The sequence below is a fragment of the Rhinoderma darwinii genome, unplaced genomic scaffold, assembly GCF_050947455.1.
Source record: "Rhinoderma darwinii isolate aRhiDar2 unplaced genomic scaffold, aRhiDar2.hap1 Scaffold_543, whole genome shotgun sequence".
Lineage (NCBI taxonomy): Eukaryota > Metazoa > Chordata > Amphibia > Anura > Rhinodermatidae > Rhinoderma > Rhinoderma darwinii.
The window spans coordinates 85,251-105,762 of NW_027464093.1; the positions used below are offsets into that span (position 1 = coordinate 85,251).

At 40.6% G+C, this 20,512-nt stretch overlaps 1 protein-coding gene across 1 annotated transcript in view; it reads left to right on the plus strand.

Moving 5' to 3' along the window:
* Nucleotides 1-1,408: 1,408 nt before the first annotated feature.
* The window catches only part of DRC5 (dynein regulatory complex subunit 5), a 35,353-nt gene continuing 16,249 nt past the window's right edge, over nucleotides 1,409-20,512 (plus strand). The window contains exons 1-2 of the mRNA XM_075848918.1: nucleotides 1,409-1,563; nucleotides 18,433-18,653. Of these exons, the coding sequence (XP_075705033.1) occupies nucleotides 1,556-1,563; nucleotides 18,433-18,653 (229 nt within the window). The 5' untranslated portion in view covers nucleotides 1,409-1,555. The remainder of the gene's footprint in view (nucleotides 1,564-18,432; nucleotides 18,654-20,512) is intronic.

Here is a 20,512-nt window from a genome sequence, read left to right on the forward strand (position 1 = left end):
TATCCATCCAGACCTGACACGTGACCCTATACAGGACTATCCATCCAGACATGACACGTGACCCTATACAGCACTATCCATCCAGACCGGACACGTGACCCTATACAGGACTATCCATCCAGACCGGACACGTGACCCTACACAGGACTATCCATCCAGACCGGACACGTGACCCTATACAGGACTATCCATCCAGACCGGACACGTGACCCTATACAGGACTATCCATCCAGACATGACACGTGACCCTATACAGGACTATCTATACAGACCTGACACGTGACCCTATACAGCACTATCCATCCAGACCTGACACGTGACCCTATACAGGACTATCCATCCAGACCTGACCCTATACAGGACTATCCATCCAGACCTGACCCTATACAGCACTATCCGTCCAGACCTGACCCTATACACGACTATCCGTCCAGACCTGACCCTATACACGACTATCCATCCAGACCTGACCCTATACAATACTATCCGTCCAGACCCGACACGTCACCCTATACAGTGACCCTATACAGGACTATACATTCAGACCCGACACGTGACCCTATACAGGACTATCCATCCAGACCTGACCCTATACAGGACTATCCATCCAGACCTGACCCTATACAACACTATCCGTCCAGACCCGACACGTCACCCTATACAGGACTATACATTCAGACCCGACACGTGACCCTATACAGGACTATCCATCCAGACCTGACCCTATACAGGACTATCCATCCAGACCTGACCCTATACAGGACTATCCATCCAGACCAGACACGTGACCCTATACAGCACTATCCATCCAGACCTGACCCTATACAGGACTATCCATCCAGACCTGACCCTATACAGCACTATCCGTCCAGACCCATCACCCTATACAGTGACCCTATACAGGGCTATCCATCCAGACCTGACACGTGACCCTATACACGACTATCCATCCAGACCTGACCCTATACAGCACTATCCATCCAGACCTGACCCTATACACGACTATCCATCCAGACCTGACCCTATACAGCACTATCCGTCCAGACCCGACACGTCACCCTATACAGTGACCCTATACAGGACTATCCATCCAGACCCGACACGTGACCCTATACAGGACTATCCATCCAGACCTGACCCTATACAGCACTATCCATCCAGACCTGACCCTATACAGGACTATCCATCCACACCTGACCCTATACAGCACTATCCGTCCAGACCCGACACGTGACTCTATACAGGACTATCCATCCAGACCCGACACGTGACCCTATACAGGACTATCCATCCAGACCCGACACGTGACCCGTCCAGACATCATATAACGTGGTCGGACATGATATAATACGTCGCCGCTGCCATTAATCCACACACAGGAACCGCCGCGGACATCGCCTCAGAGCGCAGCTCGTCACCTCATCATGTGACCTCATCATGTGACCTTTCAGCGGGAAAATGAAAGAGGGCGGGTTCAGAATGACGTCAGTCCCGCCGCTTCGTATCTATAGTAACCGGCTGTCATAGAGACTGTACACACTGTGGAGACCGTCAGATGAAGAGGTATCGCACATAGACAGCCGTGTAACATATACATAGTCAGGAGTGTAACATATACATAGTCAGGAGTGTAACATATACATAGTCAGGAGTGTAACATGTACATAGTCAGGAGTGTAACATATACATAGTCAGGAGTGTAACATATACATAGTCAGGAGTGTAACATGTACATAGTCAGGAGTGTAACATGTACATAGTCAGGAGTGTAACATGTACATAGTCAGGAGTGTAACATATACATAGTCAGGAGTGTAACATATACATAGTCAGGAGTGTAACATATACATAGTCAGGAGTGTAACATATACATAGTCAGGAGTGTAACATATACATAGTCAGGAGTGTAACATATACATAGTCAGGAGTGTAACATGTACATAGTCAGGAGTGTAACATGTACATAGTCAGGAGTGTAACATGTACATAGTCAGGAGTGTAACATATACATAGTCAGGAGTGTAACATGTACATAGTCAGGAGTGTAACATGTACATAGTCAGGAGTGTAACATGTACATAGTCAGGAGTGTAACATATACATAGTCAGGAGTGTAACATGTACATAGTCAGGAGTGTAACATATACATAGTCAGGAGTGTAACATATACATAGTCAGGAGTGTAACATATACATAGTCAGGAGTGTAACATGTACATAGTCAGGAGTGTAACATGTACATAGTCAGGAGTGTAACATGTACATAGTCAGGAGTGTAACATGTACATAGTCAGGCGTGTAACATGTACATAGTCAGGCGTGTAACATGTACATAGTCAGGCGTGTAACATGTACATAGTCAGGTGTGTAACATGTACATAGTCAGGAGTGTAACATATACATAGTCAGGAGTGTAACATGTACATAGTCAGGAGTGTAACATATACATAGTCAGGAGTGTAACATATACATAGTCAGGAGTGTAACATGTACATAGTCAGGAGTGTAACATATACATAGTCAGGAGTGTAACATATACATAGTCAGGAGTGTAACATATACATAGTCAGGAGTGTAACATATACATAGTCAGGAGTGTAACATGTACATAGTCAGGGGTGTAACATGTACATAGTCAGGAGTGTAACATGTACATAGTCAGGAGTGTAACATGTACATAGTCAGGAGTGTAACATATACATAGTCAGGAGTGTAACATGTACATAGTCAGGAGTGTAACATATACATAGTCAGGAGTGTAACATATACATAGTCAGGAGTGTAACATATACATAGTCAGGAGTGTAACATATACATAGTCAGGAGTGTAACATGTACATAGTCAGGAGTGTAACATATACATAGTCAGGAGTGTAACATGTACATAGTCAGGAGTGTAACATGTACATAGTCAGGAGTGTAACATGTACATAGTCAGGAGTGTAACATGTACATAGTCAGGAGTGTAACATATACATAGTCAGGAGTGTAACATATACATAGTCAGGAGTGTAACATGTACATAGTCAGGAGTGTAACATGTACATAGTCAGGAGTGTAACATGTACATAGTCAGGAGTGTAACATATACATAGTCAGGAGTGTAACATATACATAGTCAGGAGTGTAACATATACATAGTCAGGAGTGTAACATGTACATAGTCAGGAGTGTAACATGTACATAGTCAGGGGTGTAACATGTACATAGTCAGGAGTGTAACATATACATAGTCAGGAGTGTAACATGTACATAGTCAGGAGTGTAACATGTACATAGTCAGGAGTGTAACATGTACATAGTCAGGAGTGTAACATGTACATAGTCAGGAGTGTAACATGTACATAGTCAGGAGTGTAACATGTACATAGTCAGGAGTGTAACATGTACATAGTCAGGAGTGTAACATATACATAGTCAGGCGTGTAACATGTACATAGTCAGGAGTGTAACATATACATAGTCAGGAGTGTAACATATACATAGTCAGGAGTGTAACATGTACATAGTCAGGAGTGTAACATATACATAGTCAGGAGTGTAACATATACATAGTCAGGAGTGTAACATATACATAGTCAGGTGTGTAACATGTACATAGTCAGGAGTGTAACATATACATAGTCAGGAGTGTAACATATACATAGTCAGGCGTGTAACATGTACATAGTCAGGAGTGTAACATATACATAGTCAGGAGTGTAACATATACATAGTCAGGAGTGTAACATATACATAGTCAGGAGTGTAACATGTACATAGTCAGGAGTGTAACATATACATAGTCAGGAGTGTAACATGTACATAGTCAGGAGTGTAACATATACATAGTCAGGAGTGTAACATGTACATAGTCAGGAGTGTAACATATACATAGTCAGGAGTGTAACATGTACATAGTCAGGAGTGTAACATATACATAGTCAGGAGTGTAACATATACATAGTCAGGAGTGTAACATGTACATAGTCAGGGGTGTAACATATACATAGTCAGGGGTGTAACATGTACATAGTCAGGAGTGTAACATGTACATAGTCAGGAGTGTAACATGTACATAGTCAGGAGTGTAACATGTACATAGTCAGGAGTGTAACATATACATAGTCAGGAGTGTAACATGTACATAGTCAGGAGTGTAACATGTACATAGTCAGGAGTGTAACATGTACATAGTCAGGAGTGTAACATATACATAGTCAGGAGTGTAACATATACATAGTCAGGAGTGTAACATATACATAGTCAGGAGTGTAACATATACATAGTCAGGAGTGTAACATGTACATAGTCAGGAGTGTAATATATACATAGTCAGGAGTGTAACATATACATAGTCAGGAGTGTAACATGTACATAGTCAGGAGTGTAACATGTACATAGTCAGGAGTGTAACATGTACATAGTCAGGAGTGTAACATATACATAGTCAGGAGTGTAACATATACATAGTCAGGAGTGTAACATATACATAGTCAGGAGTGTAACATATACATAGTCAGGAGTGTAACATGTACATAGTCAGGAGTGTAACATGTACATAGTCAGGAGTGTAACATATACATAGTCAGGAGTGTAACATGTACATAGTCAGGAGTGTAACATATACATAGTCAGGAGTGTAACATATACATAGTCAGGAGTGTAACATATACATAGTCAGGAGTGTAACATGTACATAGTCAGGAGTGTAACATATACATAGTCAGGTGTGTAACATGTACATAGTCAGGAGTGTAACATGTACATAGTCAGGAGTGTAACATGTACATAGTCAGGAGTGTAATATATACATAGTCAGGAGTGTAACATGTACATAGTCAGGAGTGTAACATGTACATAGTCAGGAGTGTAACATGTACATAGTCAGGAGTGTAACATATACATAGTCAGGAGTGTAACATGTACATAGTCAGGAGTGTAACATATACATAGTCAGGAGTGTAACATATACATAGTCAGGAGTGTAACATGTACATAGTCAGGAGTGTAACATGTACATAGTCAGGAGTGTAACATGTACATAGTCAGGAGTGTAACATATACATAGTCAGGAGTGTAACATATACATAGTCAGGAGTGTAACATGTACATAGTCAGGGGTGTAACATATACATAGTCAGGAGTGTAACATGTACATAGTCAGGAGTGTAACATATACATAGTCAGGCGTGTAACATGTACATAGTCAGGAGTGTAACATATACATAGTCAGGAGTGTAACATATACATAGTCAGGAGTGTAACATATACATAGTCAGGAGTGTAACATGTACATAGTCAGGAGTGTAACATATACATAGTCAGGAGTGTAACATGTACATAGTCAGGAGTGTAACATGTACATAGTCAGGAGTGTAACATATACATAGTCAGGAGTGTAACATATACATAGTCAGGAGTGTAACATGTACATAGTCAGGAGTGTAACATGTACATAGTCAGGCGTGTAACATATACATAGTCAGGAGTGTAACATGTACATAGTCAGGAGTGTAACATATACATAGTCAGGAGTGTAACATATACATAGTCAGGAGTGTAACATATACATAGTCAGGAGTGTAACATATACATAGTCAGGAGTGTAACATATACATAGTCAGGAGTGTAACATATACATAGTCAGGAGTGTAACATGTACATAGTCAGGCGTGTAACATATACATAGTCAGGAGTGTAACATATACATAGTCAGGAGTGTAACATATACATAGTCAGGAGTGTAACATATACATAGTCAGGAGTGTAACATATACATAGTCAGGAGTGTAACATGTACATAGTCAGGAGTGTAACATATACATAGTCAGGAGTGTAACATGTACATAGTCAGGAGTGTAACATATACATAGTCAGGAGTGTAACATATACATAGTCAGGAGTGTAACATATACATAGTCAGGAGTGTAACATATACATAGTCAGGAGTGTAACATATACATAGTCAGGAGTGTAACATATACATAGTCAGGAGTGTAACATATACATAGTCAGGAGTGTAACATATACATAGTCAGGAGTGTAACATGTACATAGTCAGGAGTGTAACATGTACATAGTCAGGAGTGTAACATATACATAGTCAGGAGTGTAACATATACATAGTCAGGAGTGTAACATATACATAGTCAGGAGTGTAACATATACATAGTCAGGAGTGTAACATATACATAGTCAGGAGTGTAACATGTACATAGTCAGGAGTGTAACATATACATAGTCAGGAGTGTAACATATACATAGTCAGGAGTGTAACATATACATAGTCAGGAGTGTAACATGTACATAGTCAGGAGTGTAACATGTACATAGTCAGGAGTGTAACATGTACATAGTCAGGAGTGTAACATATACATAGTCAGGAGTGTAACATATACATAGTCAGGAGTGTAACATATACATAGTCAGGAGTGTAACATATACATAGTCAGGAGTGTAACATGTACATAGTCAGGAGTGTAACATATACATAGTCAGGAGTGTAACATGTACATAGTCAGGAGTGTAACATATACATAGTCAGGAGTGTAACATGTACATAGTCAGGAGTGTAACATGTACATAGTCAGGAGTGTAACATGTACATAGTCAGGAGTGTAACATGTACATAGTCAGGAGTGTAACATATACATAGTCAGGAGTGTAACATATACATAGTCAGGAGTGTAACATATACATAGTCAGGAGTGTAACATATACATAGTCAGGAGTGTAACATGTACATAGTCAGGAGTGTAACATGTACATAGTCAGGAGTGTAACATGTACATAGTCAGGAGTGTAACATGTACATAGTCAGGAGTGTAACATATACATAGTCAGGAGTGTAACATGTACATAGTCAGGAGTGTAACATGTACATAGTCAGGAGTGTAACATATACATAGTCAGGAGTGTAACATATACATAGTCAGGAGTGTAACATGTACATAGTCAGGAGTGTAACATATACATAGTCAGGAGTGTAACATGTACATAGTCAGGAGTGTAACATATACATAGTCAGGAGTGTAACATGTACATAGTCAGGAGTGTAACATGTACATAGTCAGGAGTGTAACATGTACATAGTCAGGAGTGTAACATATACATAGTCAGGAGTGTAACATATACATAGTCAGGAGTGTAACATATACATAGTCAGGAGTGTAACATATACATAGTCAGGAGTGTAACATGTACATAGTCAGGAGTGTAACATATACATAGTCAGGAGTGTAACATGTACATAGTCAGGAGTGTAACATATACATAGTCAGGAGTGTAACATATACATAGTCAGGAGTGTAACATATACATAGTCAGGAGTGTAACATATACATAGTCAGGAGTGTAACATATACATAGTCAGGAGTGTAACATGTACATAGTCAGGAGTGTAACATATACATAGTCAGGAGTGTAACATGTACATAGTCAGGAGTGTAACATATACATAGTCAGGAGTGTAACATATACATAGTCAGGAGTGTAACATATACATAGTCAGGAGTGTAACATGTACATAGTCAGGAGTGTAACATATACATAGTCAGGAGTGTAACATGTACATAGTCAGGAGTGTAACATGTACATAGTCAGGAGTGTAACATGTACATAGTCAGGAGTGTAACATGTACATAGTCAGGAGTGTAACATGTACATAGTCAGGAGTGTAACATATACATAGTCAGGAGTGTAACATATACATAGTCAGGAGTGTAACATATACATAGTCAGGAGTGTAACATGTACATAGTCAGGAGTGTAACATATACATAGTCAGGAGTGTAACATGTACATAGTCAGGAGTGTAACATGTACATAGTCAGGAGTGTAACATATACATAGTCAGGAGTGTAACATATACATAGTCAGGAGTGTAACATATACATAGTCAGGAGTGTAACATGTACATAGTCAGGAGTGTAACATGTACATAGTCAGGAGTGTAACATATACATAGTCAGGAGTGTAACATATACATAGTCAGGAGTGTAACATGTACATAGTCAGGAGTGTAACATGTACATAGTCAGGAGTGTAACATGTACATAGTCAGGAGTGTAACATATACATAGTCAGGAGTGTAACATATACATAGTCAGGAGTGTAACATGTACATAGTCAGGAGTGTAACATATACATAGTCAGGAGTGTAACATATACATAGTCAGGAGTGTAACATGTACATAGTCAGGAGTGTAACATATACATAGTCAGGAGTGTAACATATACATAGTCAGGAGTGTAACATGTACATAGTCAGGAGTGTAACATGTACATAGTCAGGAGTGTAACATGTACATAGTCAGGAGTGTAACATATACATAGTCAGGAGTGTAACATATACATAGTCAGGAGTGTAACATGTACATAGTCAGGAGTGTAACATGTACATAGTCAGGAGTGTAACATGTACATAGTCAGGAGTGTAACATATACATAGTCAGGAGTGTAACATATACATAGTCAGGAGTGTAACATATACATAGTCAGGAGTGTAACATGTACATAGTCAGGAGTGTAACATGTACATAGTCAGGAGTGTAACATGTACATAGTCAGGAGTGTAACATGTACATAGTCAGGAGTGTAACATATACATAGTCAGGAGTGTAACATATACATAGTCAGGAGTGTAACATGTACATAGTCAGGAGTGTAACATGTACATAGTCAGGAGTGTAACATGTACATAGTCAGGAGTGTAACATGTACATAGTCAGGAGTGTAACATGTACATAGTCAGGAGTGTAACATATACATAGTCAGGAGTGTAACATATACATAGTCAGGTGTGTAACATGTACATAGTCAGGAGTGTAACATGTACATAGTCAGGAGTGTAACATATACATAGTCAGGAGTGTAACATATACATAGTCAGGAGTGTAACATATACATAGTCAGGAGTGTAACATATACATAGTCAGGAGTGTAACATATACATAGTCAGGAGTGTAACATGTACATAGTCAGGAGTGTAACATGTACATAGTCAGGAGTGTAACATATACATAGTCAGGAGTGTAACATATACATAGTCAGGAGTGTAACATATACATAGTCAGGAGTGTAACATGTACATAGTCAGGAGTGTAACATATACATAGTCAGGAGTGTAACATGTACATAGTCAGGAGTGTAACATATACATAGTCAGGAGTGTAACATGTACATAGTCAGGAGTGTAACATGTACATAGTCAGGAGTGTAACATATACATAGTCAGGAGTGTAACATGTACATAGTCAGGAGTGTAACATATACATAGTCAGGAGTGTAACATGTACATAGTCAGGTGTGTAACATATACATAGTCAGGAGTGTAACATGTACATAGTCAGGAGTGTAACATATACATAGTCAGGAGTGTAACATATACATAGTCAGGAGTGTGACATATACATAGTCAGGAGTGTAACATGTACATAGTCAGGAGTGTAACATATACATAGTCAGGAGTGTAACATATACATAGTCAGGAGTGTAACATGTACATAGTCAGGAGTGTAACATATACATAGTCAGGAGTGTAACATATACATAGTCAGGAGTGTAACATGTACATAGTCAGGAGTGTAACATGTACATAGTCAGGAGTGTAACATGTACATAGTCAGGAGTGTAACATGTACATAGTCAGGGGTGTAACATGTACATAGTCAGGAGTGTAACATGTACATAGTCAGGAGTGTAACATATACATAGTCAGGAGTGTAACATATACATAGTCAGGAGTGTGACATATACATAGTCAGGAGTGTAACATGTACATAGTCAGGTGTGTAACATATACATAGTCAGGAGTGTAACATATACATAGTCAGCCGTGTAACATATACATAGTCAGGAGTGTAACATGTACATAGTCAGGAGTGTAACATATACATAGTCAGGAGTGTAACATATACATAGTCAGGAGTGTAACATATACATAGTCAGGAGTGTAACATATACATAGTCAGGAGTGTAACATGTACATAGTCAGGAGTGTAACATGTACATAGTCAGGAGTGTAACATATACATAGTCAGGAGTGTAACATATACATAGTCAGGAGTGTAACATATACATAGTCAGGAGTGTAACATGTACATAGTCAGGAGTGTAACATATACATAGTCAGGAGTGTAACATGTACATAGTCAGGAGTGTAACATATACATAGTCAGGAGTGTAACATGTACATAGTCAGGAGTGTAACATGTACATAGTCAGGAGTGTAACATATACATAGTCAGGAGTGTAACATGTACATAGTCAGGAGTGTAACATATACATAGTCAGGAGTGTAACATGTACATAGTCAGGTGTGTAACATATACATAGTCAGGAGTGTAACATGTACATAGTCAGGAGTGTAACATATACATAGTCAGGAGTGTAACATATACATAGTCAGGAGTGTGACATATACATAGTCAGGAGTGTAACATGTACATAGTCAGGAGTGTAACATATACATAGTCAGGAGTGTAACATATACATAGTCAGGAGTGTAACATGTACATAGTCAGGAGTGTAACATATACATAGTCAGGAGTGTAACATATACATAGTCAGGAGTGTAACATGTACATAGTCAGGAGTGTAACATGTACATAGTCAGGAGTGTAACATGTACATAGTCAGGAGTGTAACATGTACATAGTCAGGGGTGTAACATATACATAGTCAGGAGTGTAACATGTACATAGTCAGGAGTGTAACATATACATAGTCAGGAGTGTAACATATACATAGTCAGGAGTGTGACATATACATAGTCAGGAGTGTAACATGTACATAGTCAGGTGTGTAACATATACATAGTCAGGAGTGTAACATATACATAGTCAGCCGTGTAACATATACATAGTCAGGAGTGTAACATGTACATAGTCAGGAGTGTAACATATACATAGTCAGGAGTGTAACATATACATAGTCAGGAGTGTAACATATACATAGTCAGGAGTGTAACATATACATAGTCAGGAGTGTAACATGTACATAGTCAGGAGTGTAACATATACATAGTCAGGAGTGTAACATGTACATAGTCAGGAGTGTAACATGTACATAGTCAGGAGTGTAACATGTACATAGTCAGGAGTGTAACATATACATAGTCAGGAGTGTGACATATACATAGTCAGGAGTGTAACATGTACATAGTCAGGAGTGTAACATGTACATAGTCAGGAGTGTAACATATACATAGTCAGGAGTGTGACATATACATAGTCAGGAGTGTAACATGTACATAGTCAGGAGTGTAACATATACATAGTCAGGAGTGTGACATATACATAGTCAGGAGTGTAACATATACATAGTCAGGAGTGTAACATGTACATAGTCAGGAGTGTAACATATACATAGTCAGGAGTGTAACATGTACATAGTCAGGAGTGTAACATATACATAGTCAGTAACATATACATAGTCAGTAACATATACATAGTCAGGAGTGTAACATGTACATAGTCAGGAGTGTAACATGTACATAGTCAGGAGTGTAACATGTACATAGTCAGGAGTGTAACATATACATAGTCAGGAGTGTAACATATACATAGTCAGGAGTGTAACATATACATAGTCAGGAGTGTAACATATACATAGTCAGGAGTGTAACATATACATAGTCAGGAGTGTAACATGTACATAGTCAGGAGTGTAACATATACATAGTCAGGAGTGTAACATGTACATAGTCAGGAGTGTAACATATACATAGTCAGGAGTGTAACATATACATAGTCAGGAGTGTAACATATACATAGTCAGGAGTGTAACATGTACATAGACAGCCGTGTAACATATACATAGTCAGGAGTGTAACATATACATAGTCAGGAGTGTAACATATACATAGTCAGGAGTGTAACATATACATAGTCAGGAGTGTAACATATACATAGTCAGGAGTGTAACATGTACATAGTCAGGAGTGTAACATGTACATAGTCAGGAGTGTAACATGTACATAGTCAGGAGTGTAACATATACATAGTCAGGAGTGTAACATATACATAGTCAGGAGTGTAACATATACATAGTCAGGAGTGTAACATGTACATAGTCAGGAGTGTAACATATACATAGTCAGGAGTGTAACATGTACATAGTCAGGAGTGTAACATATACATAGTCAGGAGTGTAACATGTACATAGTCAGGAGTGTAACATGTACATAGTCAGGAGTGTAACATATACATAGTCAGGAGTGTAACATGTACATAGTCAGGAGTGTAACATGTACATAGTCAGGAGTGTAACATGTACATAGTCAGGAGTGTAACATGTACATAGTCAGGAGTGTAACATGTACATAGTCAGGAGTGTAACATATACATAGTCAGGAGTGTAACATGTACATAGTCAGGAGTGTAACATGTACATAGTCAGGAGTGTAACATGTACATAGTCAGGAGTGTAACATATACATAGTCAGGAGTGTAACATGTACATAGTCAGGAGTGTAACATGTACATAGTCAGGAGTGTAACATATACATAGTCAGGAGTGTAACATGTACATAGTCAGGAGTGTAACATATACATAGTCAGGAGTGTAACATATACATAGTCAGGAGTGTAACATGTACATAGTCAGGAGTGTAACATATACATAGTCAGGAGTGTAACATGTACATAGTCAGGAGTGTAACATATACATAGTCAGGAGTGTAACATGTACATAGTCAGGAGTGTAACATATACATAGTCAGGAGTGTAACATATACATAGTCAGGAGTGTAACATGTACATAGTCAGGAGTGTAACATGTACATAGTCAGGAGTGTAACATGTACATAGTCAGGAGTGTAACATATACATAGTCAGGAGTGTAACATGTACATAGTCAGGAGTGTAACATATACATAGTCAGGAGTGTAACATGTACATAGTCAGGAGTGTAACATGTACATAGTCAGGAGTGTAACATATACATAGTCAGGAGTGTAACATATACATAGTCAGGAGTGTAACATATACATAGTCAGGAGTGTAACATATACATAGTCAGGAGTGTAACATGTACATAGTCAGGAGTGTAACATGTACATAGTCAGGAGTGTAACATGTACATAGTCAGGAGTGTAACATGTACATAGTCAGGAGTGTAACATATACATAGTCAGGAGTGTAACATGTACATAGTCAGGAGTGTAACATGTACATAGTCAGGAGTGTAACATGTACATAGTCAGGAGTGTAACATGTACATAGTCAGGAGTGTAACATATACATAGTCAGGGGTGTAACATGTACATAGTCAGGAGTGTAACATGTACATAGTCAGGAGTGTAACATATACATAGTCAGGAGTGTAACATGTACATAGTCAGGAGTGTAACATGTACATAGTCAGGAGTGTAACATATACATAGTCAGGGGTGTAACATGTACATAGTCAGGAGTGTAACATGTACATAGTCAGTAACATATACATAGTCAGGAGTGTAACATATACATAGTCAGGAGTGTAACATATACATAGTCAGGAGTGTAACATATACATAGTCAGGAGTGTAACATATACATAGTCAGGAGTGTAACATATACATAGTCAGGAGTGTAACATGTACATAGTCAGGAGTGTAACATATACATAGTCAGGAGTGTAACATGTACATAGTCAGGAGTGTAACATGTACATAGTCAGGAGTGTAACATATACATAGTCAGGAGTGTAACATGTACATAGTCAGGAGTGTAACATATACATAGTCAGGAGTGTAACATGTACATAGTCAGGAGTGTAACATGTACATAGTCAGGAGTGTAACATGTACATAGTCAGGAGTGTAACATGTACATAGTCAGGAGTGTAACATATACATAGTCAGGAGTGTAACATATACATAGTCAGGAGTGTAACATGTACATAGTCAGGAGTGTAACATGTACATAGTCAGGAGTGTAACATGTACATAGTCAGGAGTGTAACATATACATAGTCAGGAGTGTAACATATACATAGTCAGGAGTGTAACATATACATAGTCAGGAGTGTAACATGTACATAGTCAGGAGTGTAACATATACATAGTCAGGAGTGTAACATGTACATAGTCAGGAGTGTAACATATACATAGTCAGTAACATATACATAGTCAGGAGTGTAACATATACATAGTCAGGAGTGTAACATGTACATAGTCAGGAGTGTAACATGTACATAGTCAGGAGTGTAACATATACATAGTCAGGAGTGTAACATGTACATAGTCAGGAGTGTAACATGTACATAGTCAGGAGTGTAACATGTACATAGTCAGGAGTGTAACATGTACATAGTCAGGAGTGTAACATGTACATAGTCAGGAGTGTAACATGTACATAGTCAGGAGTGTAACATGTACATAGTCAGGAGTGTAACATGTACATAGTCAGGAGTGTAACATATACATAGTCAGGAGTGTAACATGTACATAGTCAGGAGTGTAACATGTACATAGTCAGGAGTGTAACATGTACATAGTCAGGAGTGTAACATGTACATAGTCAGGAGTGTAACATGTACATAGTCAGGAGTGTAACATATACATAGTCAGCCGTGTAACATATACATAGTCAGGAGTGTAACATATACATAGTCAGGAGTGTAACATGTACATAGTCAGGAGTGTAACATGTACATAGTCAGGAGTGTAACATGTACATAGTCAGGAGTGTAACATGTACATAGTCAGGAGTGTAACATATACATAGTCAGGAGTGTAACATATACATAGTCAGGAGTGTAACATGTACATAGTCAGGAGTGTAACATGTACATAGTCAGGAGTGTAACATATACATAGTCAGGAGTGTAACATGTACATAGTCAGGAGTGTAACATGTACATAGTCAGGAGTGTAACATGTACATAGTCAGGAGTGTAACATGTACATAGTCAGGAGTGTAACATGTACATAGTCAGGAGTGTAACATGTACATAGTCAGGAGTGTAACATGTACATAGTCAGGAGTGTAACATATACATAGTCAGGAGTGTAACATATACATAGTCAGGAGTGTAACATATACATAGTCAGGAGTGTAACATATACATAGTCAGGAGTGTAACATATACATAGTCAGGAGTGTAACATGTACATAGTCAGGAGTGTAACATGTACATAGTCAGGAGTGTAACATGTACATAGTCAGGAGTGTAACATATACATAGTCAGGAGTGTAACATATACATAGTCAGGAGTGTAACATATACATAGTCAGGAGTGTAACATATACATAGTCAGGAGTGTAACATGTACATAGTCAGGAGTGTAACATGTACATAGTCAGGAGTGTAACATATACATAGTCAGGTGTGTAACATATACATAGTCAGGAGTGTAACATGTACATAGTCAGGAGTGTAACATGTACATAGTCAGGAGTGTAACATGTACATAGTCAGGAGTGTAACATGTACATAGTCAGGAGTGTAACATGTACATAGTCAGGAGTGTAACATGTACATAGTCAGGAGTGTAACATGTACATAGTCAGGAGTGTAACATGTACATAGTCAGGAGTGTAACATGTACATAGTCAGGAGTGTAACATGTACATAGTCAGGAGTGTAACATGTACATAGTCAGGAGTGTAACATGTACATAGTCAGGAGTGTAACATGTACATAGTCAGGAGTGTAACATGTACATAGTCAGGAGTGTAACATGTACATAGTCAGGAGTGTAACATGTACATAGTCAGGAGTGTAACATGTACATAGTCAGGAGTGTAACATGTACATAGTCAGGAGTGTAACATGTACATAGTCAGGAGTGTAACATATACATAGTCAGGAGTGTAACATATACATAGTCAGGAGTGTAACATATACATAGTCAGGAGTGTAACATATACATAGTCAGGAGTGTAACATGTACATAGTCAGGAGTGTAACATGTACATAGTCAGGAGTGTAACATATACATAGTCAGGAGTGTAACATATACATAGTCAGGAGTGTAACATATACATAGTCAGGAGTGTAACATATACATAGTCAGGTGTGTAACATATACATAGTCAGGAGTGTAACATATACATAGTCAGGAGTGTAACATGTACATAGTCAGGAGTGTAACATATACATAGTCAGGAGTGTAACATGTACATAGTCAGGTGTGTAACATGTACATAGTCAGGTGTGTAACATGTACATAGTCAGGAGTGTAACATGTACATAGTCAGGCGTGTAACATGTACATAGTCAGGCGTGTAACATGTACATAGTCAGGCGTGTAACATGTACATAGTCAGGCGTGTAACATGTACATAGTCAGGCGTGTAACATGTACATAGTCAGGAGTGTAACATGTACATAGTCAGGTGTGTAACATGTACATAGTCAGGTGTGTAACATGTACATAGTCAGGAGTGTAACATGTACATAGTCAGGAGTGTAACATGTACATAGTCAGGAGTGTAACATGTACATAGTCAGGAGTGTAACATGTACATAGTCAGGAGTGTGACATATACATAGTCAGGAGTGTGACATATACATAGTCAGGAGTGTGACATATACATAGTCAGGAGTTTGACATATACATAGTCAGGAGTGTAACATGTACATAGTCAGGAGTGTAACATATACATAGTCAGGAGTGTAACATGTACATAGTCAGGAGTGTAACATATACATAGTCAGGAGTGTGACATATACATAGTCAGGAGTGTGACATATACATAGTCAGGAGTGTGACATATACATAGTCAGGAGTGTAACATATACATAGTCAGGAGTGTGACATATACATAGTCAGGAGTGTGACATATACATAGTCAGGAGTGTAACATATACATAGTCAGGAGTGTGACATATACATAGTCAGGAGTGTAACATATACATAGTCAGGAGTGTAACATGTACATAGTCAGGAGTGTAACATATACATAGTCAGGAGTGTGACATATACATAGTCAGGAGTGTAACATATACATAGTCAGGAGTGTGACATATACATAGTCAGGAGTGTGACATATACATAGTCAGGAGTGTGACATATACATAGTCAGGTGTGTGACATATACATAGTCAGGAGTGTGACATATACATAGTCAGGAGTGTGACATATACATAGTCAGGTGTGTGACATATACATAGTCAGGAGTGTGACATGTACATAGTCAGGAGTGTGACATGTACATAGTCAGGTGTGTGACATGTACATAGTCAGGAGTGTAACATGTACATAGTCAGGTGTGTAACATGTACATAGTCAGGAGTGTAACATATACATAGTCAGGAGTGTAACATGTACATAGTCAGGCGTGTAACATGTACATAGTCAGGCGTGTAACATGTACATAGTCAGGAGTGTAACATGTACATAGTCAGGAGTGTAACATGTACATAGTCAGGCGTGTAACATGTACATAGTCAGGCGTGTAACATGTACATAGTCAGGCGTGTAACATGTACATAGTCAGGCGTGTAACATGTACATAGTCAGGAGTGTAACATGTACATAGTCAGGAGTGTAACATGTACATAGTCAGGAGTGTAACATGTACATAGTCAGGAGTGTAACATGTACATAGTCAGGAGTGTAACATGTACATAGTCAGGAGTGTAACATGTACATAGTCAGGAGTGTAACATGTACATAGTCAGGAGTGTAACATGTACATAGTCAGGAGTGTAACATGTACATAGTCAGGAGTGTAACATGTACATAGTCAGGAGTGTAACATGTACATAGTCAGGAGTGTAACATGTACATAGTCAGGAGTGTAACATGTACATAGTCAGGTGTGTAACATGTACATAGTCAGGAGTGTAACATGTACATAGTCAGGCGTGTAACATGTACATAGTCAGGAGTGTAACATGTACATAGTCAGGCGTGTAACATGTACATAGTCAGGCGTGTAACATGTACATAGTCAGGAGTGTAACATGTACATAGTCAGGAGTGTAACATGTACATAGTCAGGAGTGTAACATGTACATAGTCAGGTGTGTAACATGTACATAGTCAGGTGTGTAACATGTACATAGTCAGGAGTGTAACATATACATAGTCAGGCGTGTAACATGTACATAGTCAGGAGTGTAACATATACATAGTCAGGCGTGTAACATGTACATAGTCAGGCGTGTAACATGTACATAGTCAGGCGTGTAACATGTACATAGTCAGGCGTGTAACATGTACATAGTCAGGCGTGTAACATGTACATAGTCAGGAGTGTAACATATACATAGTCAGGAGTGTAACATGTACATAGTCAGTAACATATACATAGTCAGGAGTGTAACATGTACATAGTCAGGTGTGTAACATGTACATAGTCAGGTGTGTAACATGTACATAGTCAGGTGTGTAACATGTACATAGTCAGGTGTGTAACATGTACATAGTCAGGTGTGTAACATATACATAGTCAGGCGTGTAACATATTTATAGACAGGCGTATCGCAGTATTCCTGACATAGTCGGTGTCTTCTCCAGGGATGTGTCACTGACCGCCTCTGCTCTACTCTTCATCATGCCGGACTCTCCATTGGTTGGGAAGGTTTCGGCCTCTGAGCCATCACCTGTTCATCAGAGGAATGCGGCCTGTGACCTGAGGAAGATGCGGCGGATCATCACTGAGGATTACAGCTGGTCCTTGGCCATGGTCCCCCTGCTCAGCGACCTCTCTCTACAGCACATTATCCACAACTTTGAGCGTAAGTCAATGTCTGTGGGTCGTACCTGTCATGGGGTCCCTGCCGTCTATGGGTCCTACGTGTCATGGAGTCGCTGATGGCTGTGGGTCTAATGGGTTGTGGAGTCCCTACCGTCTGAGGGTCATACATGTCGTGGAGGCGCTGTCATCTGGGGGGGGGGGGGGTTGTGCTGTCGCTACCGTCTGCAGGTTGTTTGTGTCATGGTGTCACTGCTGTCTGTGGGTCATACGTGTTGTGGAGTCACTGCCATCTGTTGGTTTTACAGGTCGTGGTGTTGCTGCTGTTTATGGGTTGTATGTGTGGTGTCGTCGTTGTCTGCCGGTCCTTTCTTGTCGTGGTGTCGCTGTTGTCTGCCGGTCCTTTCTTGTTGCGGTGTCGCTGTTGTCGGCCGGTCCTTTCTTGTCATGGTGTCGCTGTTGTCTGCCGGTCCTTTCTTGTCGTGGTGTCTCTGTTGTCTGCCGGTCCTTTCTTGTCGCGGTGTCGCTGTTGTCTGCCAGTCCTTTGTCGTGGTGTTGCTGTTGTCTGCCGGTCCTTTCTTGTCGTGGTGTCGCCGTTGTCTGCCGGTCCTTTCTTGTCGTGGTGTCGCCGTTGTCTGCCGGTCCTTTCTTGTCGTGGTGTCGCCGTTGTCTGCCGGTCCTTTCTTGTCGTGGTGTCGCTGTTGTCTGCCGGTCCTTTCTTGTCGTAATTTCTCTCTTGTCGGCCGGTCCTTTCTTGTCGTGGTGTCGCCGTTGTCTGCCGGTCCTTTCTTGTCGCCGTTGTCGGCCGGTCCTTTCTTGTCGCCGTTGTCTGCCGGTCCTTTCTTGTCGCCGTTGTCTGCCGGTCCTTTCTTGTCGCCGTTGTCTGCCGGTCCTTTCTTGTCGCCGTTGTCTGCCGGTCCTTTCTTGTCGCCGTTGTCTGCCGGTCCTTTCTTGTCGCCGTTGTCTGCCGGTCCTTTCTTGTCGCCGTTGTCGGCCGGTCCTTTCTTGTCGCCGTTGTCGGCCGGTCCTTTCTTGTCGCCGTTGTCTGCCGGTCCTTTCTTGTCGCGGTGTTGCCGTTGTCTTCTGGTCCTTTCTTGTCTCTGTTGTTTGCCGGTCCTTTTTTGTCGCTGTTGTCGGCCGGTCCTTTCTTGTCGCGGTGTCGCTGTTGTAGGCCGGTCCTTTCTTGACGCGGTGTCGCTGTTGTCGGCCGGTCCTTTCTTGTCGCCGTTGTCGGCCGGTCTTTTCTTGTCGCGGTGTCGCCGTTGTCTGCCGGTCCTTTCTTGTCTCTGTTGTTTGCCGGTCCTTTCTTTTCGCTGTTGTCGGCCGGTCCTTTCTTGTCGCTGTTGTTGGCCGGTCCTTTCTTGTCGTGGTGTCGCTGTTGTCCGCTGGTCCTTTCTTGTTGCGGTGTCGCTGTTGTCTGCCGGTCCTTTCTTGTCGTGGTGTCGCTGTTGTCGGCCGGTCCTTTCTTGTCGTGGTGTCGCTGTTGTCTGCCGGTCCTTTCTTGTTGCGGTGTCGCTGTTGTCTGCCGGTCCTTTCTTGTTGCGGTGTCGCTGTTGTCTGCCGGACCTTTCTTGTCGTGGTGTCGCTGTTGTCTTCCGGTCCTTTCTTGTTGCGGTGTCGCTGTTGTCGGCCGGTCCTTTCTTGTCGTGGTGTCGCTGTTGTCGGCCGGTCCTTTCTTGTCGTGGTGTCGCTGTTGTCTGCTGGTCCTTTCTTTACGTGGTGTCGCCGTTGTCTGCCGGTCCTTTCTTGTCGCGCTGTCGCTGTTGTCGGCCGGTCCTTTCTTGTCGCGGTGTCGCTGTTGTTGGCCGGTCCTTTCTTGTCGCGGTGTCGCTGTTGTCGGCCGGTCCTTTCTTGTCGCGGTGTCGCTGTTGTCGGCCGGTCCTTTCTTGTCGCTGTTGTCGG